The 24846-nt window shown below is 35.5% G+C and overlaps 3 protein-coding genes across 3 annotated transcripts; 1 reads left to right on the top strand and 2 right to left on the bottom strand.

Moving 5' to 3' along the window:
* Positions 1-12253: 12253 nt before the first annotated feature.
* LOC107616010 (histone H2A-III-like) lies at positions 12254-12906 on the bottom strand. Its single transcript, XM_016318019.3, has 2 exons — positions 12632-12906; positions 12254-12546 (listed from the first exon to the last, which is right to left on the bottom strand). The coding sequence occupies exons 1-2, from the start codon at positions 12872-12874 to the stop codon at positions 12316-12318; spliced, it is 474 nt and encodes a 157-aa protein (XP_016173505.3). The 5' UTR covers positions 12875-12906; the 3' UTR covers positions 12254-12315.
* Positions 12907-14297: 1391 nt separating this feature from the next.
* On the top strand, positions 14298-18709 carry LOC148575542 (uncharacterized). Its single transcript, XM_088502344.1, has 5 exons — positions 14298-14308; positions 14411-14504; positions 14770-14850; positions 16911-17618; positions 17723-18709. Exons 1-5 carry the CDS (start codon positions 14298-14300, stop codon positions 18707-18709), a joined length of 1881 nt encoding a protein of 626 aa, XP_088358470.1.
* A 2735-nt stretch (positions 18710-21444) lies between these two features.
* On the bottom strand, positions 21445-23336 carry LOC107636752 (uncharacterized). The gene has a single exon (XM_016340265.3). It carries the CDS (start codon positions 22657-22659, stop codon positions 21673-21675), a length of 987 nt encoding a protein of 328 aa, XP_016195751.1. The 5' UTR covers positions 22660-23336; the 3' UTR covers positions 21445-21672.
* Between the last annotated feature and the right edge of the window lie 1510 nt (positions 23337-24846).

Genomic DNA, 24846 nt, shown 5'->3' with positions numbered 1-24846 from the left:
CATCAGAAAACCTTAACCCTTTAATCCACTTACAAATATTTTGTCTCTGCTCTTTCATTAGAGAGAACACCGCCTTTGGTTTAACGTATCATCCGTTATCAAGTCTCTTTAAGTTCAAATATGCTCACCTGCAAATGCCCACTAATTCTAACCTAACCTTATCGTTGTCATTTATTCGCTCATTGCCTATTACTGTATGCATGATATTGTCAAACACATTTTTTTCAATGTGCATCACATCAAGACAATGTCAAACTAAGTTGTCTGTCCAACTGAGATAAGATGTGGTACCAGCAGTAATTGGTAGGTCGGCAGGTGGAGCCACCTGCAAGGACATTCCGATGCCAAAGTAAGCATCTGTACGATAACGCAGTTCATTAGAGTAATAGTGACGTATCTGAGGAGAGAAAAATGTCCCTTTCCTTTATCCCCATTCATCAGGGTGGGCCCTCTTGCTCGTGCACAGCACTAGAAGCTTCCACCAGTGTCCAAATCTCCTTCAAGGAGATCGTGTCACGTGATGGACGTTTTATCGTACGACCGGGTCACAAGTCCGTGGGATGGGCTTCAGGTTCTCATCGGTTGTCCCTGGCTGTTACCTTTTGGATATGAAACTAGCTTTGTTAGCTTTCAGGGGGGTTCCATAGGTTCCCTTTGGTGGTTTAGGCTAGAATGATTTAGTGTAAAATGATTTTGGTTTAATTGTATAATAACTTAGTTTTGGATTAGAACCTTCTCCTGACCTCACAATTTAAGTGGTGCCCCCACTGTAGGTATGGCGCAGTGACCCTCTATGAATCGTTACGCTTGGTGTACCTGATAAACCCCATTTTTAGGGTTTATCTTGTGCTTAATTTAGGAGATTTTATGACCTTTTACCCACATTTATTCAATGAAATAGCATGATTTTATGATTGTCTCCTAATTTGTGCTTAAGTGTGAAAACATGCTTTTTAGGCCTTAATTAGCTAAATTTGATTCATCTTTGATTCCATTAGATGCCTTGATATGTTTGTTAGTGAATCCGGGATGGAAAGGCTAGGAATGGATCAAAGGGATGAAGAGAAAAAGCATGCAAGTGGAGAACTCATGAAGAAACAAGGATTTGGGATGCTGAGATCGACGCCCACGCGCAGCAGACGCGCACACGTGGAAAGTGATGTTGTAAGGCGACGCGTACGCGTACATGACGCGTACGCATGGATAGCAATTTGTCAGGCGACGTGTACGCGTGACCCACGCGCACGCGTCGGTGCTCGCACGTGACCCACTTAAAGTGAATCCACTGGGGACAATTTATGGGCTTCCCAGGCCCAAATCCAGCTCATCTCTGATGCTATTTAACCCAAGAATTGAAGGGGAATCAACATATGACATCACATTAGTTTAGTTTAGTTTAGTTTTGGAGGGAAAGTTAGTTTCTAGAGAGAGAAGCTATATCTTCTCTCTAGAATTAGGATTAGGTTAGATTAGGATTTCTTAGATCTAGGTTAATTTCATACTTTGATTTACTTTTCCTTTATCAATTCTTATTCCTCTACATTTCCTCTATCTAGTTTTGTACTTTAATTCTTGTAATTCTCTACTTTTATGTTGATGCACTTTTGTTCTTCCATTTTCCTTTAATGCAATTTCATGTTTCATGTTCCTTTATTGCTTAATTGAATTGTTGTTGTTAATTTCCTTGCAATTGAGTAGTGTAGATTTACTTTTCTTGCAATTTTACTATGATTTCCTTTTATGCCTTCCAAGTGCTTGACAAAATGCTTGGTTGGATTTTAGAATAGATTTTTCTCCTCTTGGCTTGGGAAGGTAACTTAGGAATTCTTGAGTCAGTACTGTCCAAGTGATTGATAATTGGTAGCCATTGACTCTAGCTTTCATTAATTCAATTAGTGAGTGGCTAAGACTTATGGACTTGGATTGATATAGCTCATTTGACTTTCCTTTACTTGTTAGAGGATGACTTAATGGGATTGATCCTTGCAATTATCATGTTGTGGTTAGTGATAAGGATAGAGATCCTTGATCACCAAACCTTGCCAAGACCTCTTTTTGTCATTTGATTTCCTTTGCAATTTACTTTTCTTGTTTCTTATCTAAAACCCCAAAATATACCTCATAGCCAATAACAAGAACACTTTATTGCAATTCCTAGGGAGAACGACCCGAGATTTGAATACTTCGTTTATTTTATAGGGGTTTGTTTTAGTGATGATGGGTTGGAAACGTAGATTCCAACACAAAACTCACTAGCAAGTGTACCGGGTCGCATAAATTAGTAATAACTCACTTAGAGTGAGGTCAATTCCACAGGGATTGATAGATCAAGCAACTTTAGTGGGTGATTAGTTTAGTCAAGCTAACATTGAGTGAATTGTGTTAATTGATGCAGCAGAAAGTAAATGACAAGAGAATTTTAAAGTGCAGAAAGTAAATTAGACAGAAACTTAAAGAGCAAGAAATGTAAATTGCAGAAACTTAAATGACAAGAAATGTAAATTGCAGTGAATGTAAAGGGGAGTGGGAGATGGAAATTAAAGAAAGCAATAGATCAAGCAACTGGAAATTTAAATTGCAGGAAGAATAAAAGGATTTTGGGAGCTGGGATTCAAGAAATCAAACAAGAAAGTGTAAATAGCAATCAAACAGAGAAGTAAAAGATGCAATAACTTGCAATAGATCTAAACAGAAAAGGAAAATTGCTTGAAAAATTCAAAACAGCAAGAAAACTCAACTCAATTGTGAAATCCAAAAAGACAAGTGGAGATCTCAGGGGATCAATGAGACTAGAAAATAAGTCTAGATCTCAATTCCTTCCTTGATCCAGCAGAAAACAATTTGCAGAAGAAAGAAAGATGGAAGCAGTAAATGAAATTTCAGATTCAATTCTCAATTCACTAAGATTATGCAGAAGAAGAACAAAGAGAAGTTTCAGATCAAGAATGAAATAGAATTCCTTCAATCTCAATCCAAAATTCAAATTCAAAAAGGAAAACTAAAAGAGAGAGCTCTCTACTCCTAATGCTCCCTAGTGGAGCCAGCCTTTTTTCAAAAATGAAAATGATGCCTTATATAGGCTTTACAAAAATAAAAATAAAATTGAAATTAAAAACAAATTACAATTAAATGAAATTCCTATTCTAACTTGTTCTTATGCCTTTGAGTGATGATGTGGGCTTTGCTTGCTTTGGATTTGAAGAGAGAGATGGGTCCGGTTGGCCTTGGTTCAATTGGTTTAGAGCATGGGTCAAGGTTGCTTAGTTCAAGTTGGTTTGAGGTGTGGGACACCTCCCAGGGCACGGCTCGGTTGACAAGGAGAGCGCAGCATTGCCTTGTTTGCCTTGCCAAATTGGTTGTGTGCCAAGCCTTGTGTAAGGGAGAGTAGCGCTCGGTTAAGTGAAGGAGCGCAGCATCCCTTTGTTTTTGGTGGAGCTCCCATGTTCGAGTCTTGGTGGTTGCACTCTTGCCCAATTTCCTTGCATTTTCTTTGGGAGAGAGCACAACAATGCTCTCTAAGTGAGCGATGTGCTCACTAAGTGAGTGCTATTAGAAGCGCCCCTTTGCTTTAGAGTGAGGCTCCCTCTTCGAATCTTGGTGAAGCCACTTTGGTCTATTTTTGCTTTTTTTTGTCCTTAAAGATGCCTTTCACTTGTACCTCAATTTCATGCCAAATATGGATTTCTATATATCGTTGAAAAGTTCTGAATGTCAGCTTTCCAACACAACTGGAAGCACATCAATTGGACGTCTGTAGCTCAAGTTATGGCCCTTTGAAGGAGGCATGGTCATGCTGTGAACGCCCAAGTTTAACTTAGCGAAAAATCTTGCTTCCAAGCTGAATTTTTTTCACGATAAAGCTAGGTTAACTTAGTTAACCGAGCTTTGTGAGTGCTGATTGTCAAGCTTCCTTGATTTGGTCATGGGCCACTTTTAAAAGCATGGCCTAAGGCTCCAAAGTGTGCTCCAACTTCAAAGTGTGCCCCAAAACTCTTTTTTTCTCCTTTTTAGCTTATTTTGTGCTTCTTTGCTTCTTTTTCTTCTTATTTCCTACAAAGTTTATCAAATCAAAAGATCAAAGAAATATACCATTTAAGCACCAAAGCATTTAATATTTAAGCACAAATCATCAATTTCTTGTATGAAAGAGCATAGAAAAACATGACATGATGACATGTCATCAAGTGACAACCAAATTTTTGTATGAAAGAATTATTGTTGGTTTAGAAACTATACTTGCAACGAGAATTCATTTGTGAAATTCTAAACCACACAAAAATCTCTTCATCAGTACCACCGATGTCATGAGCACATCCTCCAGGGTAACTGCGGAGGAGTTACAAGAGCTCCGTGACTCAGGAGCGCTGTGCGGAGGTGGCCCCGAGGAGGCAAATTACGAACTCTTGGTGTCGAGCCCCCGGAAATACGTCTGCCAACTTAACCTTGACGCTCCTCGCGTCCCTTACTAGATGTGGGTGTACAAACTCATGTTCGCCATCCTGGGTGTTCGGTTTCCTTTTTCTCCCTTTATCTTGGCTCTCTTAAATCAGTGTGACGTTGCTTCCTCGCAACTTCATCCGAACAGATGGGTTGTCATCCGGTGCTTTGAAATGGTTTGCAAGTACTTGGAGCTCCCGGCCACCGTTGAAGTCTTCCTATTCTTCTTCCTAATCACGAACCCTTCTCGAGAGGGCAACCATAAAAAGGGGTAGTTCTTTTTCTGGGCTGTGCAGAACTGGAAAATCTTCAACCTCTTTAAAGATTCTTTTCATGGCTTTAAAGAGGTTTTTTTCAAAGTACGGCCAGCTCGAGGTCACCATCCCTTCTGGCTTACCCTTGAAGGGGAGATGCATATTCCAATTTTTTGGAGCTTTGGTGTCGGCTCCAACTACCTGATAAATGACCTATGATGGTTTGGGTCGACAGTACCAGTAGATTGTCGATGTCTTGTTGGAAATATTTGGTTCCAATCCCCTTAATCCTCATCCCCTTATGGGTGACCGAAAAGCCGGTCGGGATTGCGTAGGTAAATTCATTCTTCTTTCTGTTATTCTCCCGATGTCCTGATTTGTATACTGCTATTTTATTGGTGACTTAATTCTTAACTTAGTTTTCTTTTTTTTTTTTTGTAGTTAGGATGGCTGTCGGGATCACTTTGCTCAGTCGCCTTATAACTCACTTATTTCCTGGGGATGTGGCCACTTTGGTTTCCCAACTCCTCAAGCTGAGATCCCTCAAGCCGACAAGCCGGAGGTTTAATCTTAGCCTCCGCCTGGGCCACCTTGCAAACCCCGTTAAATTAGTAGATAATTAGTCAATAAATTAGTTTTTAATAAGGAAGATTAAAAACAAGAATATTATATCAAATTAGGGTAGAGCTCATCGAAACAAGAATTTTGACACTAATTTCGAAGAAAACGGTCTAAAAATAGACCGAACGGGCCGAACCGGTTGAACCAGACTCGAACCGGCCTGTCGGTCCAACCGGACCAACACATTAAAAGAGCCCGAAAGCCCCTTTCTTCTTCATTTCACCTGTAGTACATGAAATGCTTCCAGGGAGAAGAGAAACGAGAAATATCCCATAACCCTTACGTTAATTTCCAACTCCCGTAACTTCTCCGTTCGAACTCCGATCGCCGCACCGTTTGCGGCCACGCATTCACCGCGTCAAGCTCTATGTTTCTACCGAAACAATTTCATAGGTAACTCGTTATTTTACACTCAGCCTTCATTTCCCCCAATTTTTGAATTTTTAACGGGAAGGTTGAATTTCTTTGATTTCTGATGTTTTAGGATCCAATTAGTTTGAGAAAAAACATTCACACTTGCTTATGTGAAGCTTGGGTAAGGTGAGAATATGATAATTCTATTTTAATTTCATTGGAATTGAGCTTTGAGTATTAAATTGGATATATATGTGTTATAAATGTGTATTGGGTTGTGAATAAATAATTGGAGCTCGAAATTGTGAATACTGGAACTTGGAGGAATTAGCGGATTAGTTGAGATTTTGAGGGCTGTATTCTTTTAGGAAAATTGGAAATAATACTTGGAAATCGGCTAAGGTATGGTTTAGGTTTCTTGCATTTAATATATAATGTTCTGTGAAAAATTAGGCTAGATGACCATAGGATAAGTTGGAATGCCGGTGTATGTTTAATGTTTAGTAATTTGTCGATGAATATATTTGGTTGAAGTTTATTAGATAATTAGTTATTAATTTTGGATGGTGAATGTTGTTATGTTAATTTGGAGAGAATTATGGTTGAATGTTATTGTTGATAAACATGGTTGGTTTGGTGCTTGTTAATTTTCGAATTTTTAATGGGAAGGTTGAATTTCTTTGATTTCTGATGTTTTGGGATCCAATTAGCTTGAGGAAAACATTCACACTTGCTTATGTGAAGCTTGGGTAAGGTGAGGATATGATAATTCTATTTTAATTTCATTGGATTTGAGCTTTGAGTATTAAATTGGATATATATGTGTTATAAATGTGTATTAGGTTGTGAATAAATAATTGGAGCTCGAAATTGTAAATACTGGAACTTGGAGGAAGCGGATTAGTTGAGGTTTTGAGGGCTGTGTTCTTTTAGGAAAATTGTCTTGGAATAATACTTGGGAATCGGCTAAGGTATGGTTTAGGTTTCTTGCATTTAATATATAATGTTCTGTGAAAACTTAGGCTAGATGACCATAGGATAAGTTGGAATGCAGGTATATGTTTAATGTTTAGTAATTTGTCGATGAATATATTTGGTTGAAGTTTATTAGATAATTAGTTATTAATTTTGGATGGTGAATGTTGTTATGTTAATTTGGAGAGAATTATGGTTGAATGTTATTGTTGATGAACATGGTTGGTTTGGTGCTTGTTGATTAACTAATGATTTGGTGAATTATTGATTTGAGGTATAACTATTGTGGAGGTTGTTGTGATAATGAGGTATTTTGTGTTAGAAGCCTAGGATTAGTGAACTATGATCCTTAGCTGAATTTTGGTTGTTGGATTTGAATATTGTATGAGTATAATTGTTGATCTGAGGTAGATTTATTATGGTGACTGTTATGATGATGAGGAAGGGTATGTTGAATTGAAAAGAATGTAGGTTTGGACCCGAAAAGGGTGGCAAAGTCCGAGTTTTAGAGCAAATGCTGCCGAAATTTTATAAAAATTAGAGATTTTGTTTAGATGATTATTTGAAAAGATTTAGATTCAAAGGTTATAGGGTTTGATTTTGAGTTATTAAGAAAATGAGTATGTTTTAAGTTTGATTTATTTAGAAAGGAATGAATTATGTTTTGAATTGGAACTATTGATGGACGCAATGGGAGGTGTGATAATGAAGGATAAGGATTGAATATGATTGATGTATGATGATGAATGAGATGCGATTGAGAATGATGTGGATGTTGGTGAATTATAATTGAATTATTTACATGGCTTATGAATTTGAATGATCTGAGATACGAGATTTTCTAGATTAAGTGCCGTGGCTTGCCACCACGTGTACCAGGTTGAAAACTCGATACTCTGTTGACCCTACGACGTAAGTGTGACCGGACACTATATAAATCCCCGGAAATGTTACCCCCATTGAGCAATATTGATTATTTGAGAAAAAGATATGCATAGACTCTTGGGGATGCATGTCGGGGGACAGTCTAAGGACAATTCAGACTTGTCGGGTTGGCTGGATAACCAACAGATGAGCCTCATCAGCCATAGGACAGGCATGCATCATATGCATAATACTTGAATTACTTGCTTGTGCTTTAATTAGGTGTGCCTATGTGTACTTGCCATGTTAAATGTGTATTTGTTATCTGCAGTAACTGTAACCTTCTTGTGCTTGCCTTTATCTGTTTATTTGTCTGTGAAAATGCATGATGGAGTTGGAGGTATGGAGGAATGGCAGTATGGGACTTAGATTTTAAGGTTAAGTTAAGTTAGGATTAAATATTCTTAGAAAATCACCTTTTATGGCTCCTGTTTAATACTTTAAGCTCTATAATCTGAGTGTCGACATTCTAGGATTGCCTCTGGCATTCCCAGGACCTTATATATTATGTGTGTGACACCTTTACCATACTGAGAACCTCTGGTTCTCATTTCATACGATGTTGTTGTTTTTCAGATGCAGGTCGAGAGGCGTCTCGTTAGGCGTCTGGACTCTTGAAGCGAAGTGGTTACTGGGTAGTTTTGCTGTATAGTGATGTATATATATGTACTTAGTTTTCTCTCCGCATAACTTATTCTCTTGATCCTCTTAGAGGTTTATGGAGAGGCAAGATTTTGTTTATGTATATTTGGGTTTTGGTTGTGTATATATATGTGTGTGTGTGTGTGTGTGTGTGTGTGTGTGTGTGTGTGTGTGTGTGTGTGTGTGTAAATATTCTCCGGCCAGTCTTGACTTCGCAGGCTGAGTTAGGAGCTTGTTATTTTGTATCTTTGGCACTCTATTCCTATTTTTACAATCTTATGTTTGATGGATATAGTTTTCTTAGCACGCAAGTTAACTCGTTCCTTGAACTTGCGCTTTTATTTCGCAATTTTTATTTCATCTATTTTTCAAGGCTCCTAGCATATTATAATTCTTCTACTATATATATACTCATTTTATTTTAGAGGTCGTAATACCACACCACCTCTGTTTTATGACTTAAGCGTAAAGCTTTGTGTGGTAGGGTGTTACACACCTCCTAGACACAGTGTTGGTGGTGAAGTTGACCATGGCAAAGTGGCGGGGGTTGAACAGTCTTCGAGTGCTTAGGATGAGGATCCAGAAGTGCTCATGATCCCCAATGCCAAGAAAAGGAAATCAAGCTCCAGTCCGGGACAAGTTCTTTCTGTAATGGAGAAAAACTTCGACGCGGGCTTCTTCATCAACTCCTAGCTACTGTCGAGCACTGAGAACTTCTTTCGGGATGAGGACCTGGCCGCCCAAGCTAGGTGGACGTATCAGAGCCTTTTCTGAGCTACCGCCATCTCGAGGAAGGTTGATCCAGTCTTGGCCTTGTGACAGGTATTAGAAGGGAAGTACAAGATGGCCCAGCATGAAGTTTCGAAGTTGAAAGCTGAGGAAGAGACCATGGGGACCAAGTTGAGCGAAGCTGAGAAGAAGTTGAAGGAAGCGGCGATGAGATCGAGTGCCTCCTTGACCGGGATCTCTCCCTCTCCAAGCAACTCAACGATGCACAAGGTCAGGCCGTTGCGATAGACACCAAGGTGAAGGAGCTGGAGAAGGAGATAACCGAGGCCGTAAGGTCGGCGGACTCTGCGCCTGGAGGCCACCAACATGAAGAAGAAAAACAAGGAGATCATCAAGGACGCCCGGGATGCCATAGCTACTACTGAGGAGGCAATCAAGGCCTAAGTTTCGTTGCTTGCCCCCGACCTCGACACTTCTACTGTAGGTGCCTTAAAGATGATCAAGGATGGCTAGATCGTCGACCTGCCGAGAAAGTGAAAAATTTGTAATGAGACTTGTAATGTTGAACCTTTTTTTTTTGTTATTGAGCCGATGTGCTGCCCTTTTGTGCTTGAAATTCTCAAATTTTTTTTGTTGTTGGGCCAGTGCGTTGCCTTTTTAAACTCTCAATTTGTGGGATCTTTGTACTTAAAACTTGTAGGTTTATTTTCATGTATGATATTCGTCAGTTATTCACTATCGTTTGTTTATTTGGCCGTTTTGCCGTATCTCGATGGATATCTGTGTGTCTTTGCGCATGGGGCTCCCAGGGTGATCAGTCACGGGAAGCCATACTCGTAACTTGGTAATAATTTTGAAACAATAAAGTTTAACACAAAGTACAATTAGTTTGCAAAAATGGGCCTCATCAAAATTTCTTGTTATCGTTTCGTGCTAACGGTAAGGGAAAAGAGTACCCCTTCTTTCATATGTCATGATAGTACAAGTAGGCTTGCAAGATAAAGTAAATAAAAATAAACACAAAGTATGAAATGAACACGAGAAAGAAAAATAACCGAATCGTGACCGGCATTTAGAACGTAGTCAGGAGACCATCTAAGTCTTAGGAGTAGAATCTTCTGAGGTTTGCCGCATTCCAAATCCTCGGTATCTCCTTCCTGTTTAGTCGCTCGAGCTTGTATGCATATTTGCCTTACACTTCCTTCACCCTATAAGGTCCTTCCCAATTGGGGGAGATCTTCCCTTCCCCTGGGATCGGCGGACCGATGGCGTTCCGTTGCAGTACCAGGTCTCCCTCTTCGAATCTTCTGTTATGAACCTTGCAGCTGTAACGTAGTGCCAACCTCTGCTTTAGTGTTGCTTCCGACAAATGCGCCATTGTCCTGGTTTCATCTACCATGTCTTTTTTGGTCACCTCATCACCTCCTCCCAATAGCAACCATGCGTTGGGTTCTCCTATCTCGATCAGAATCTTGGCGTCCACGCCGTAAGTGAGTCAGAGAGGTGTCTCTCCGGTGAAAGATTGTGGCGTTGTCCTATAAGGCCATAAGACCAAGGCCAACTCGTCTGCCCACGAACCTTTTGTTTTATCCAAACGCTTCTTCAGTCCATTCAAGATGACTTTGTTCGTTGTCTCTGCTTGCCCGTTACTCTAAAGGTGCTCTACAGAGGAGAACTTTTACTTTATGCCAAGGCCTGATAGAAACTCTCCAAATTTCTTATAGGAGTGCATTCCATTATCCAATACCACGACCTCAGGGATTCTAAACCTTGCGACCACCTGCCTTCACGCGAATTTTCGACAGTTCATAAACGATATATTTGCCAAAGGCTCTGCTTTTGCCCACTTGATATAGTAGTCAATGGCCATAACTAGGTATTTGACTTGTCTTGGGGACATCGGGAATGGGCTCAGCAGGTCAACTCCACACTGGAGAAAGGTCGGGAGGCCATGATGGAGCTCAATTCTTCTCTCAGCGCCTTATGAAAGTTTGCATTTTCTTGACATTTGAGGCACCTCTTCACATATTTGCTGGCGTATCATAGTGGACCAATAATAACCGGCGTTAACGAGTTTTCAGGCCAAAGACTTCCCTCCAATGTGGTGTCCATAACACTCTTCGTGTACCTCTTTTAAGACATATTTCGTCTGTTCGGGTCACAAGCACTTCAGCAGGGGTTGACTGAACCCTCTTTTATATAATTGACCCTGCACTGCCGTATATTTGGCGGCCTCTCTTCTTACGATCTTAGCTCATTCTTTGTCTTCTGAAAGCTCATCTTTCTCGAGAAACTGCTGGATTGGATCGATCCAGGATGGAGGTTCCCCTTGGCATTGAGCTACGCATAGGGTCATCGATGGCTTCTTCACCGAGCCTTGGATAAGAGATCGGTTTTTCGTTCTGGCCTTGGTGCTAGTCAACTTCGATAAGAGGTCCACTCTATCATTCCTTTTCCTGGGCACATGCTGGGCAATCACCTCTTTAAAGCCCTTGCATAATTATTTAATTTTTTCAAGTACTTTTGTAGTAGTGGGTCCGAACTTGATATGTCCTGTTTACTTGGGCCGTCACGATTTGGGAGTCACGGTTGACTTTGAGCTTCGTTACTCCGACCTCTTTTGCTAGTATTAAGCCTCCAATTATAGCTTTATATTCTGCTTGATTATTGAAGACTGAGAATTTAAATTTGATGAATTGTTCATAAGTCACCCCTTTCGAGTTTTCTAATGTGATCCTTACCCCGTGAAACGCTTGGTTGGACGCTCCGTCAATACGAAACTTTTACCGTGTGCTCGAGGTCAGGAAGTTTGCCGGCCTCCTCTACCAAAAAGTTGACCATTGTCTGAACTTTGATGGTATGGCAGGGTTTATAAGCCGTCATCCTCCTCGTTAGGTCAAATTTCTACAAAATCTGCTTGATCGCTTGGTCATTCTCATTTTAATTGGGTGCCCTGAAAATATTGCCTTAACTTTAAAATAAAACCAACAAAACAAAAGTCAAATTTTCTAACCTCGTGTACCTCAGTTCTGCTCTTTAGAATACCTTGCTTAGGAAATACATGGGGCGGTGGCCAAGGCCTCCTCTGTCACTGTCAGGTACAAAGGTAGGTATAAGGGCTTAAGATATTTTAACCAGCCATTCATGCGTTTAGTTAACTTCAGTCATTCAACCAGCCACCACCGATGATATTTTAACTTTACACAAATAAAATATTAAAATATAAAATAGAGTAAAATAGATTTGAACCAAAGTTAAGGACTTAAGGCTGGTTACCTGTAACTGAAAAAGCTACACCAAAAAAACAAACCCTAAAAACGATAATGTATTGTACAAAAGGAGCACCTAAACGGCTAAACCTAAATCCTAATATTTTTTTCTAATTACGAGAAGGAGACTTGGTGGCCGCAGATTTGTCTGCGGCAGCACCACCACTCTTCTTCGGCAACAAAACGGGGTTGATATTCGGCAACACGCCGCCGCTAGCGATGGTGACGCCTTGCAACAATTTCCCTAACTCATCGTCGTTTCTCACAGCCAGCAACACGTGCCTCGGATTGATCCTATTTTTCTTGTTATCCCTCGCAGCATTTCCAGCTAGTTCCAAAACCTAGATTCAAAATTCGATAACAGATTCGTTTTCATTTCATCAATGTAAATGCTAATTCAATGCAGAATTGAAAAACCAAACGTACTTCGGCGGCGAGGTACTCGAGAACGGCGGCGAGATAGATCGGAGCTCCAGTGCCTAACCGCTGAGAGTAACGGCCGTTCTTCATGTACCTGGCAATGCGACCGACGGGGAATTGGAGGCCTGCTTTGATGGACTTGGAAACGGCTTTCTTCTTCTGGCCTCCTTTTCTTCCGGCGGCGCCCTTGACAGTGGTGGTGGTGGTGGTAATTGTGGTTTCGGCGGTGACGGTGGCGGTTTCGTCCATTGTTGTGGTGTGATCCGAGAAAGAAGCAAAATGATTCGGTTTTGGAGGGAATGCACAAGAAAATTGGAAACTATGCTTTGGTTTTGAAGTTGTAAGTAGCGCTGAGAAGACTTGGTATTCGTAATAAACGCCACGTGTCAACCATCCCATGGATTTCGTGGGAGCAAATCGGACGGTTGGGAATGACGATCCGGTTCGTGAGTTTCAGTTCCCGCCCACGGGTTTGATTAATTAATTAAGGTATTTATTATTTAATAAATCAATTCAGTTCTTTGCATATTTATTAGTAGAAAAGAAGAGATTATTTAAATCTTAATCGTAAAATTGGGCAGTATTTAATAAAGTTTTGAAGTTTTCCAATATGGATGATACCAATAGAAATGTCCATAGGGATTCTCTGTCCTGGCTGACGTGGGTTACAGGCAGAAATCCCACAGGCAATGGAAAGTATTATGACTTTTCTCGAAATTCAACCCTTTAACACTATTATTAAATAATTAATAATTAAATCTTTATAGTATACAAATGGGAAGCTCATTTGCTGACGTGGCGCTCATACGTTGAGTCTGGGAGTTTTTTTGCTTACGTGTCGTCACTAGAAATTTTTGGATTTATATTTATAAATTATAAATTATTATTTGCTTAGGTTGTTATTTTCAAATTTTAAGTTTGGGTTGTTTTACTTAGGTTGTTATTTTTTAAATTTTAAATTGTTTTATTTGTTTGGATTGTTTTACTTAGGTTGTTATTTTTTAAATTTCAAATTATTTTATTTAAGTTATTATTTTTTAAATTTTATTTAGATTTTACTTAGATAGTTCTTTTTTATATTTTAACACTATCTTTTAAAAATCTGTTAATTCTTTTTAGAATTATTTTTTAAAATTTTGTTGATTTTTTTTAAATTGCAGCTACATAAATTCTTTTAAAGAAATTTAGAGTTTTAAAAAAATTTACGTTAATTATTCTTCGGTTGTTACATACTAATATTACTATAAATAAAGATTTACGTTAGTTTAGAATTTTTAAATTATTATTTATTTAGGTTGTTATTTTCAAATTTTAAGTTTGGGTTGTTTTACTTAGTTTGTTATTTTTTAAATTTTAAATTGAAGTCAACCAAATTTAAAAAAATTTAGTTATGATGCAACTATAAAAGGATAAGTTATGAGAGATGTAAAACACCACAATTTAAAGTACATCAATCCCTTTTTTTACATATATCCAAAATCTCCATACTTATTCCAATGGCTGGTATTCACAAAATTGCTGACATCAATCCTACAATCGACAATTTGTGTGTACGTATACGAGTGATACGGTCATGGACACTATCAAGTTACAAAAATTCTCCATTGCCATACTCAATTGAGATGGTTTGGCTCGATGAAGACGCAAGTTTTCTACTAATATCCTTTTATCCATGACTCCAAGGTTATTTATTTATTTTTTTAAATTAAAGTCTATGTATATTGGATTAGATATTGAATAAGTCTATATTTAACTTTTTTTTATGTTATTTTCTTTTTTAAGTAGGTATCGAATAAAGCTTGATGTCATTGATGATTCTGACTATGCATGTTATGTAGTCTTTGACAAGGAGGCAAAACAAGTTTTGGGAAAGAGCTGTGTAGAGATACTTGATCCACTCCTATTGATAAGATCTTTCTCTTCATCGTTCAAGTTCAAATATCTGATAATCCACATTTTTCACCTTCTTATAAAGTTAAGAAGATAACTGATAATGTGGACCTCATAAATAAATTCAAAGAGGCTCACCCTATTCAAATTTTGAGTATATATAAGTGTACTTTCTATTAAAAATTAATTTATTTTTTGCTTCCTTGGTCATTAGTAGTATCTAATTTATAAATAATAATTAATTATAATTTTAGGATGTTGACTATATCGGTGGTTTGCTTCCAATTTCAAAGACATCCTCAATCATTGAAGGGGAGAAAGTAGAAGGTGCTAAGGTATTTGTTCAAAAAATAATTTTTTTTTGTTTGTTCTCTCAAAATTAGATCTTAATTTTATTCAAAAAATATTAGTGAGATAAAATCAAAGGTTAGAAAGAAGTCTTTAATTTAACGTGGTTTTTTGTAAAGAATTTGTTGCTTGAATTCCAATGAAGTTGCGGCCAATGATGAATCCGAATTGTTGGAAAATGCTATTACACCAACTAAGCGACTATCCTCGGAGTCGGAAGATTCGAAGGTGGAAGGAGATACCTCAACTTGCAAGAAGATCAAGATTGAGAAAGAAACTTGAGAATTTTGATGCACATGTTTTGGAATCCCTTTTAGAGTCTATCTAATAGAATAATGCCAAGCATATGTTTGTTTTGGTGGAAACATTGTCTTTTCTTGAGTTGTTATTTTTCTTTTGGTTCTTTTCGATTTTTATGTTTGGAATTTAGAATTTTTTTAAATATAAATTGAAGTTATTTGTAAATAGAATTATCAGTCTTATTAAGATGTGAAGTTATTTATACTATTTTAAAAAAATATAATACTGTTTAAATTTTAGAAAAAGTATAATAAAGTTAATAATGTTTATGATAAAACTAAAAAAAATCATTTTTAAATTTACAAATTTCTATATTTCTAATGGACAGCGGACAACGGACGTTTGATTAGAAAAATTTATTTAAAAATTTAAAATTTATATTAGCTAATTAAAAAATTTTATTTAAAAATTTTAAATTTGAATTTCTAATACTAATTTCTAATTAAGTTTTTAACCATTTCGATTTTTAAATTTAAATTTTTTTACTTGCCATATTTATAAATTTTTATTATTATCTTTTAGATTGTAGAAGTACTTTCATCTTTTTCTCTTTTTTTAAGTATTTTTTTCTAAATTTACGTAATTTATAAGGTTATTAATTTTTAGATTATATTTAATTTTATTTATTTTTACCGATAAATAATAGGATTGATACTATTTATGACGAAACTAATAAAAATTATTTTTAAATTAACAAATTCCTATTTTCTTAATGAATAGCAAACGTTTAATTAAAAAAGTTTATTTAAAAATTTTAAATTTATACTAGCTAATTAGGAAACTCTATTTAAAAATTTGAAATTTAAAATTTTAATACTAATTCCTAATTAAGTGGCTTCTTAACCGTTTTGATTTTTAAATTTAAATTTTTTTATTTGTCACATTTATAATTTTTTTCTATTTACTCCTTTTACATTGTTATTTTTTAGATTATCCCAGTACAACAATAGAGGTACTTTCATCTTTTTCTCTCTTCTTACTTATAAGTTATTCATTTTCAATCTCTTTATTTAAGGAAATAAAAAAAAAAGATTTTAACTATAAGTTGAATTTATTGATTGTGAGATTAAACTTATATTTTTTTTGAAAAAAGATACTTTTGTAGAAAAATATATATTATTTTCCGTAAAATATGTTTAAGTAACTAAATAAATGAGAATAAAAAAGAAATTAAAGCAGCCATTGAAAATAAAACCTGTGCGATTTTACATAGACATAAGAAGACACTAATTTCATATTCTATTTGGTAAGTTAGACATGAAAAAAATTATAAAAAAATTAGTGTCTCAAGTTAAAAATTAGTGTTTCAGCATTTTATTTTAGAGAGACACAAAATACATGTTTTTAATGGGTGTTTGTGTATGACTATGTCTTTCATCATTTTTATCTCAATAAACAAACACCATACATGTACTCCTGTGTACTCCTGTGTCTATGTTTTGATGGACATGTATACCAAAAACAATCGCTGTCATATGTGTACTACTTTATTTTTTTTAATAATATAAAAAATTTGATAATAAAAATGTATTATGTATAATGTATATATATTTTTAATTGGTTAAAAAATTTATTTATTTAATATTTTTAGGTATATATTGAAAGATGCAAGAAGTCCAAAGAGAAGCAAGATTATATTGAAGAGAAAATTGATATTAAAAGACAAAGAAAATACAAAGCGAAGCACAACTTAAAGTAGATTTCATATAAAAAAATAAATTGATTATTTTATCATTTTTGTTTTTAGGTTAGAATAATATATTTGGTAGATCCTGTTCAGCACCCAAAATTGTTTAGAGCTGTATCTACATATATGATTCATGGACCATGTGGTAGAGCATTCTCAAAATCTCCTTGCATGAAAGATGGGTATTGCACCAAATATTATCCCAAGACATTCAGTAAAAACACAGTTATCGATGATAGTGGATACCCATCATATAGAAGACGAGACACAGGGGTGGTTACTGAGAAGAAGGGAGTCCATATGGATAACAGGAATGTGGTTCCATACAATGCATATCTGCTGATGTCTTATCAAGCGCATGTTAATGTAGAGTACTGCAACAAGTCGAATGCTATCAAATATTTGTTCAAGTACGTGAATAAAGGTCCAGACAGGGTAGCAGTTGGAGTTACAAAGGAAGTTTCCAGTGGAGAGGATGCTCAGGTTATTGATGAGATCAAACAATTTTATGATTGCAGATATTTGTCTGCATGTGAGGCTGTGTGGAGAACCTTAGCGTATGATATTCATCAAAGGTGGCCTTCAGTGATGAGATTAACCTTTCATTTGCCTGGAGAGCAAAATATCATCTTTAAAGATGATGATGATCTTGAAGAAATCGTGGAAGAAGAGGAAGGAAAATGTACAATGTTCTTAGCATGGATGGAAGCTAATAAAAAATTTGAAGCAGGTCAAATTTTGACGTATGCTGAGTTTCCAAATCAATTTGTTTATGATAGAGAATCAAGGGAATGGCATCCACGCAAAAGAGGGTATTCTATCGGGGGGTTAAATTATGTTCCACCGGGTACAGGTGATATTTATTATATGAGATACTTCCGGTGATTCCGAAAGGAAGTAGACACGATATATTGGCATCCGCTATTAACTCATCCCATCTGTGGTCATTTTGTAAGGTTCTGAAACTGCATACGAATATGAGGCTTCTAATGTCTTCTTCGGATCAAGATGAAGGTGAAATGAAGAGATTTGCTAATTGGATACTTGATGTTAGAAATGGAAATATTGGCTCTGTTGTTGGTGATGAATCAGAAGTTGAAATTCTAAATGATCTATTGATTACAACTACTGATGATCCTCTCCCTCATTTGGTAGACTTTGCATATCCAAATTTATTGCAAAATATGTCAGATTACAGGTATTTTCAGAGTAGGGCAATTCTTGCACCCACGCTTGAGAGTGTCGAGAAGGTAAACGATTTTGTCTTGACAATCTTTCCAGGGATGGAAAAGGAGTATTTGAGCTCTGACACAACATGTCAAGCTGATGAGAATGAAGATGTACAACAAGAGTGGTTCACACCAGAGTTCCTAAATGACATCAAATGTTCGGGACTACCCAATCACAAGTTGACTTTGAAGCCAGGAGTCGCTGTAATGCTACTGCGAAACATAGACCAGACTTCAGGTTTATGTAACGGGACAAGATTAATAGTTAACGAACTTGGCAGCAACGTAATTGGAGCGACGGTAGTGACCGGTAGAAATATTGGAGATAAAGTGTACATTCCAAGAATGAACTTGATCCCTTCAGATTCAGGATTGCCATTTAAGTTCCAACGGAGACAATTTTCATTGACAGTATGCTTTGCAATGACCATTAACAAGAGTCAGGGTCAATCATTATCACATGTAGGGCTTTATTTGCCAAAATCAGTGTTCACCCATGGACAACTTTATGTTGCTTTGTCAAGAGTTAAGAGTCGCAGTGGCCTCAGGGTTTTAATTCTAGACGAAGACGGCAATCCAAAGTCATCAACAACAAATGTTGTGTTCAAAGAGGTTTTTAATAATATTTAGGTAAGAATAATATTATTTTTATTTTAATAGCATGTTATGATTTATACTTTTGTACAAATATTTACTATAGATATAACTAATTTATCTATAACTCTTTTTTCAGATTTGAAATGAAGTGTGTAACAAGGAGCCCAACATCCTATGCCAATTGCTTTTCTAATGAAGTTAGTAAGATACTAGATTATCGATCGATAAATTTTTATTAGCTTTTTATATAAAATTTAGTGTAAAATTAACATGCTATTATTACAGTTATATATGTTCTTATTTTTTTCATATCTCCCTCCTTATGCTTTAAGAATATTATAAACTTCAAACTCTTCTATTTATATTTTACTTTGAATAAAGATAAAATAACATATTTAACACGTTTATTATATAACGACGATGATAGTGTTATACTAAATTTAAAAAATATATGGTTATAAAATATTATTTTTAATTTAACTTATCAAATTTAAATATAAGCCCGTGCATCGCACGGGTTTAACACTAGTTCTGTTCTATACAAAGGCCTCTATTTTAGTATTTTCTAAACTTCTAAGGGTCAAATTTGTAAATGGGTCTAAGGCTAAAATTTTCGCGTGGGACAAGACTACAAGAGGGTCAAGGTTAGCTCATGTTACAACTTAATGTTAAACTTCTTTTGTTTGTTATTTCTTTTTCAATCTTCGACCCACTAATATTAATAAGCCCACTCAAATCCCGCTTTTGCCCATTCATACTTACTTTTAAACCTATTTGAGCCCATGGGCCAAAGGCCACAAACCCATGAGCCTATTAAGCCCATAAATGAAAAAGTCTGATGATATTGTTTACCTGCGTCTTTCGGAGTTAGCGGTGATAATCGAATTAGATATGACTAAATTTTAATTCAATCAGCACTAAATTTATTGGATTGGATTCAATATTCATATTTTTTTTTATTTGAATTTGGTCTGATATTTTTAAATATTGATGAATAACTGATAGTTAAAAACATCCTTTTAACATTTCTTTTATATATATATATGGTTCACCAACCATATTTCCACATATTATGTATTTATTGTTGTTGAACCCAAAAGATTAATGAAAAAATATTACATAATGATCCCAAATCAAGAAAGATATGAATGTTTGAAACTATTAGGTTTTACTGTTAATTTTTTCGAATAAAAATTATTATATACTCACTAAAAAATAATTACTAAATTAATTTATATATTTCATATATTTTTAATATATTTTATATTTTAATATATATTTTTCTAATAAATTTTAAGATCAAATATTAGATATATCCACAAAAAAGATATATTAAAAAAAGTTGATTTCTATAAAAAAAAATTAATAAAACTTATTTTTTCACTCTAATAAAAAAAAATTCATTCTTTTAAACTTATCTATTTTTAAAATATTATTAAACTAATTTTTTTAAATAACAAAAATAAAATAACATAACATATATGAATAATAATTATTAATAAAAATAAAACATAAATACAATATATATTTATTATTATTAATGAATAATAAGATTTAATACTTTATTAAGAACTTTTTTTTTTCAAAGTTAAGGATAAAACTCGAAGCCAAGACCTCTAAGTGAGGAGAGAAGACTATACCATTGAAATATAGCTCATTAGCATTTATTTGTCATTGAGATTAATAGAGTTTTGATTGTTGCATTTCCTTATGCTGGCAGCATATGAAAGACTAATTTATTAGACAAGATACAAAATTTATTTTTACGTGGATTTTATATTCAATTCAAAATTAAATAGATTTTTAGATTTATATTATTATATACAACTTTAGAAACATAATTTATTTTAATCTTTGATATTTTAAACAGAACATTTTAGTTTTAGATTAGTTTAATTGCTAATTTAGTCTTGTATTTAAAGATTCGTCAATGACATGTGAAATGTAGTCTGTCACTGAACTAAACTTGCATTTGCATGACACTCCATATATGTTGAAGATATCATATGAATTAAAAAATCACAATTTCGTCAAATACCAATTCGACTCTTACATTACAACAATCATTCCTTCTATTTCGTGTGCACTTATAAACCATTTTATAAAAAGTTTGCATCCCACCAAACAAATAATATCCGAGAGATATCAACCGTGGGGAGCTCTCAACTATCGGGAGACTTCAGGAAAGAATCAAGCGAAAGAACATAAAATGAGAAAACACCACATCCAACTCAAAACCTTAAGGTGTCAAATTAATGAGTCTCTCATCTTATAAACTTCTCACTCTTCCTTACTTTCTTTGATGTGGGACTAACTTTCAACACTCCTCACACTTGCAACATTAACAATAAGTTCATAACATGTGTCACTTAGTATAAATTCATACATCAATTGATCTCTTTTGTACCTAAATCAACTTTTTGTGATTGTCATCAACCCATTCTTCAAAAAATGATACACATCAATTCAAAATATTCTAATTGAAAAGAATACACACAAGAAAAGTTAAGATATTCTTACTTCTGCATGAAAAATCATTTTTTACATCACATCAATCACACTAATCCTATCCCAAGTTTTCCTTATTTAAGTAATGTCAGTTATACAAAACTAGGTAACAAAGGCCACAAACAATTATTTTAAAAGATTTTCACCTAAATTGATCAAAAGAGAGAAAGAAGAGTTGTGGCAAGAAAATAAAAGAACCCAAAAATTGTTAGGAATCTATAACAAAAAAAAAATTGGAAATTTCATCTGAAAATCAAAGATAATAGACAACAGAATGTATGATTCCATAGAAACTTTCTTTTGGTCATATAATGTATGCTGAGATTATGAGATTCAAACCAATCAATACTAATTGATAAAACCAAGCAAACTGAGATCCTAAAACATCTGAACTCACTATGAACAATGAGAAATCAATGGTTGCAATGAAGGTAAAAATTTTATGATTCTACAAAGGAATGTGACACTAAAAAGTTACAAAAAATCAACTAAGGAATGTAATCATTTTCAATCATTGGCCTTGTTCTAGTTCCCACAGCCAATGGTGCTTTAGTTCCACCAATTGATGCCATATGCAAAGTTTCATCGCTCTCAGCTGCAAATTCCAATTGCTGAATCCTCATGCTCCTCTTTGCTCTCTTAACTCTAACAGTCAACAAACTCAATATGATGAACACAATGCACCCTCCAAACACAGATGCAACAATGATCCAAACCTTAGACATGTCCTTGTTCCCACCATGATGATGATTGTGTTCGTCGCCAAAGTTAGCGGCGACAGCAGCCGGTTCCGGTGAAGGTGCAATCTTGCTGCTCTCAACAACAATTGAGAAGTGCCCTTGTTCTGTTGTGAAACAAACATTTCCAGGTAACAAAATATCAAACTGAACTGAACCATGTAGATCAAAGAACACACATTTTGGAACCAAACCAATGGGAAATTTCTTCACATCCTTGAAGTTAATCAAAATTGAGTTATCAGAAGTAACTAAATTGAGTTCAGGCAAATCTTGACCTGTTAAATTGGCACCACTATAAGCTAAAAGGCCGAGAACTGGTGCCAAATATGAGTAACCAGGTAAAGGGTAAAAATTTTCAGATAAATTTCCCAAATTGTGGTAAACCAAGACAAGCCTTTTAACATAGGGTTGTTCAAGAACCCCAATTGGGATCTGAAATTCTTTGTAGGATTTGAAGCCTCTATTCCTCAAACTACCACTTCTTAGCCTCAATGCTGAGACACTAACCCCAGAGAGATTCTTGGGGACTTGTGCATCATAGGGTGTCCCAGTTTTTGGCCTAATTAGTGCCTTAAAGGCACAATCTTGAAGAATTGCATCAAGGGTTCTTGGTGAAATTGTTGCTACATTGTTGCTGCTAGACGAATCATGAAGAACTTGAGGGGTTGAGAGTGGAATCAAGAGAAGAAATGGAAATGTGAAGAACACTGAAATGAAACTGGTTATTACCCTCATCAAGATCTCATTTCAGTTACAGTTTTCACAATTGAACCAAAAACCCCAACCCCCAATGCTGGAATCTGAGCACTAAAATGGACCCTAAATAATGCTAATAATGACAATGAAAAAAGAAGAATCTGACATTGAAAGAAGAGCCAGAGAGCTAATACAAACAAAGGACGAAGCAAGAGAAGGGAAAAAGTTGAAAACTTTACAGTTTTACAGAGCAGAAAATGACCAAAGATTGGTTCAGCATTGTTGTCTTTATCCAGCAGGAAATGGTGGAAGAACAAGAACTCGCTCAGTTCAAGAACAGAGAGACAGAGAGAGAGAGAACAACAAAAATCAGATCTTTTTCAAGAGAAAAAGGTTGATTAATTGATTTGGTGAAATGGGTGATGGGAGAATGTTGAAATTCTGTTGTTTTTGGGATTCAAGGAAGCATAGGAAGAAGAAAACAACAAAAAAGAGGCTCTGTTTGTTGCAGAAGATGTTTTTGAAGGAAAATGGTAAAAAAATGAGAATTAAGAAAATGAAAATGGATGAAAAAGGAAACGAATAAAAACAATTTGGGAAAAAAAATCAAAAAATAATATTCAGCTTAGATTGAGGAGGGGATTTAGGTGGAAGAGTGAGGACTGAGGAGTGAAGGGTGAAGAGTGAGGAAGTGAGTTTGATGCCAAAATAGTGTCATGCACACATAACATTAAGTACATAGCATAATTAAGCATGTTCCTGTCTTCTGCTGTTTTTGTTTTTGTGTTGGGTTCATTTTCATTGCATTATTATTTATTTCTTTATAAGTTATTCGGTGGGATTAGGAACTATTCTTAGGGATATTTGGAAGAGGTAATCATAACAAAATAACCAAATATATTATGAATTTAATTGTCAATATTGTTATTGCAAGCTTCCATATTAATTTATTTTTTACATTTTTTACTATTAGTACTATTTAATATATAAAATAGTTATGAATATAATATTAGTTAAGATAATAATTTTTTTAATTTCAAATTATTATTGAATTATGAATTTAGTAATTATTATTATTATTGCAAAGTGTTCCATAATGTTATTGTATTAATCATTCAATCGTATTTATTTTTTTAGATAATTATTTATGTAGTCAATATAAAAAATAGTCATTTTTTCTATCGTGATATTACATAATTAAACGTACGTATAAAATTATTTTACACTGACGAAGTATTAAAATTAAATATTTATTTTTATTATATAATACTTTGAGAGAGATCATATGAAAAATCAGATATATGCATGAAAGAGACAATTCATTCAATCCTCTGTTATAAATAGATTCAGATTAAGGATATGTTCATTTATAGAAATTGCTGAAGATTACAACTCTATTAATGCTTTCAAGGCTTTTTTTTTTTTTTTTTTTTTGTTCTTTAACAATATCTTGTTCTCTCATTTATTAATGTGTCTAGCATGTATTAGTCATCATATTTAAGTAATCTTATCTTTTTTTTTTTTTCCTTTTTTTCTTTAACCTTTCATAACTTTTTTTTAATAAAGTTTTGACTTTTTATGCTGTTATTATATTTAGGGATAAGTACGATTTTGGTCTCTAACGTTGAGGGCCAGAATCGAAATCGTCCCTCTTGTAATTTTCGAATTAAAATCGTCACTAAAGTTTTTTTTCGTATTAAAATCGTCCTCTTTATTTTTTTTGGACAAAAATACCTTCACCACTACCAACATAATTACTTCCTCCACCACCACCACCACCAACACCACAACCTCCACCAACACTAACATACACCACCACCAGCACCACCAATATCACCACCAACGCCGCCGCCGACCCCCTCCCCCCTTTCTCCCTCCCCTTCCCAGCACCCCCACCCCCACCCCGCGTCACCCCCTCCCCGTTTTCCCTTCCCCCCACCCCGCGGTCACCCCCCTCTCTGTCTCCCCTTCCCAGCACCGTCACCCCCACCCCCACCGCGTCACCCCCCTCCCCGTTTCCCTTCCCCCCACCCCGCGGTCACCCCCCCCCTCTCCGTCTCCCCTTCCCAGCACCCCCACCCCCACCCCGCGTCACTCCCCCCCCCCCTCTCCGCCTCCCCTTTCTCCCACCCCAAACAGAAACAGAAACAGAAATAGAGAAACAGAAACTCAAGTAACAAATTAACAAATTCAAAACAGAGAAATACAAAGCCAAATCAAAAATTC

Source organism: Arachis ipaensis, chromosome B1, assembly GCF_059453495.1.
Source record: "Arachis ipaensis isolate K30076 ecotype BB chromosome B1, ASM5945349v1, whole genome shotgun sequence".
Classification (NCBI taxonomy): Eukaryota; Viridiplantae; Streptophyta; class Magnoliopsida; order Fabales; family Fabaceae; genus Arachis; species Arachis ipaensis.
The sequence above is the reverse complement of the archived record's forward strand: the minus strand, read 5'-3'. Positions and strand labels throughout refer to the sequence as shown.

What these genes read in the sequence shown, in the direction of transcription:
- LOC107616010 (XM_016318019.3), bottom strand. Translation starts at nt 12,874, where the DNA reads ATGGACGAAACCGCCACCGTCACCGCCGAAACCACAATTACCACCACC. An exon ending in TCGAGTACCTCGCCGCCGAA is followed by an intron (nt 12,547 to 12,631) that starts GTACGTTTGGTT and finishes TTTTGAATCTAG; the next exon opens with GTTTTGGAACTAGCTGGAAA.
- LOC148575542 (XM_088502344.1), top strand. An exon ending in AGAAAGTAGAAGGTGCTAAG is followed by an intron (nt 14,851 to 16,910) that starts GTATTTGTTCAA and finishes TTTTGTTTTTAG; the next exon opens with GTTAGAATAATATATTTGGT. An exon ending in CTGAGTTTCCAAATCAATTT is followed by an intron (nt 17,619 to 17,722) that starts GTTTATGATAGA and finishes TTATTATATGAG; the next exon opens with ATACTTCCGGTGATTCCGAA.
- LOC107636752 (XM_016340265.3), bottom strand. Translation starts at nt 22,659, where the DNA reads ATGAGGGTAATAACCAGTTTCATTTCAGTGTTCTTCACATTTCCATTT.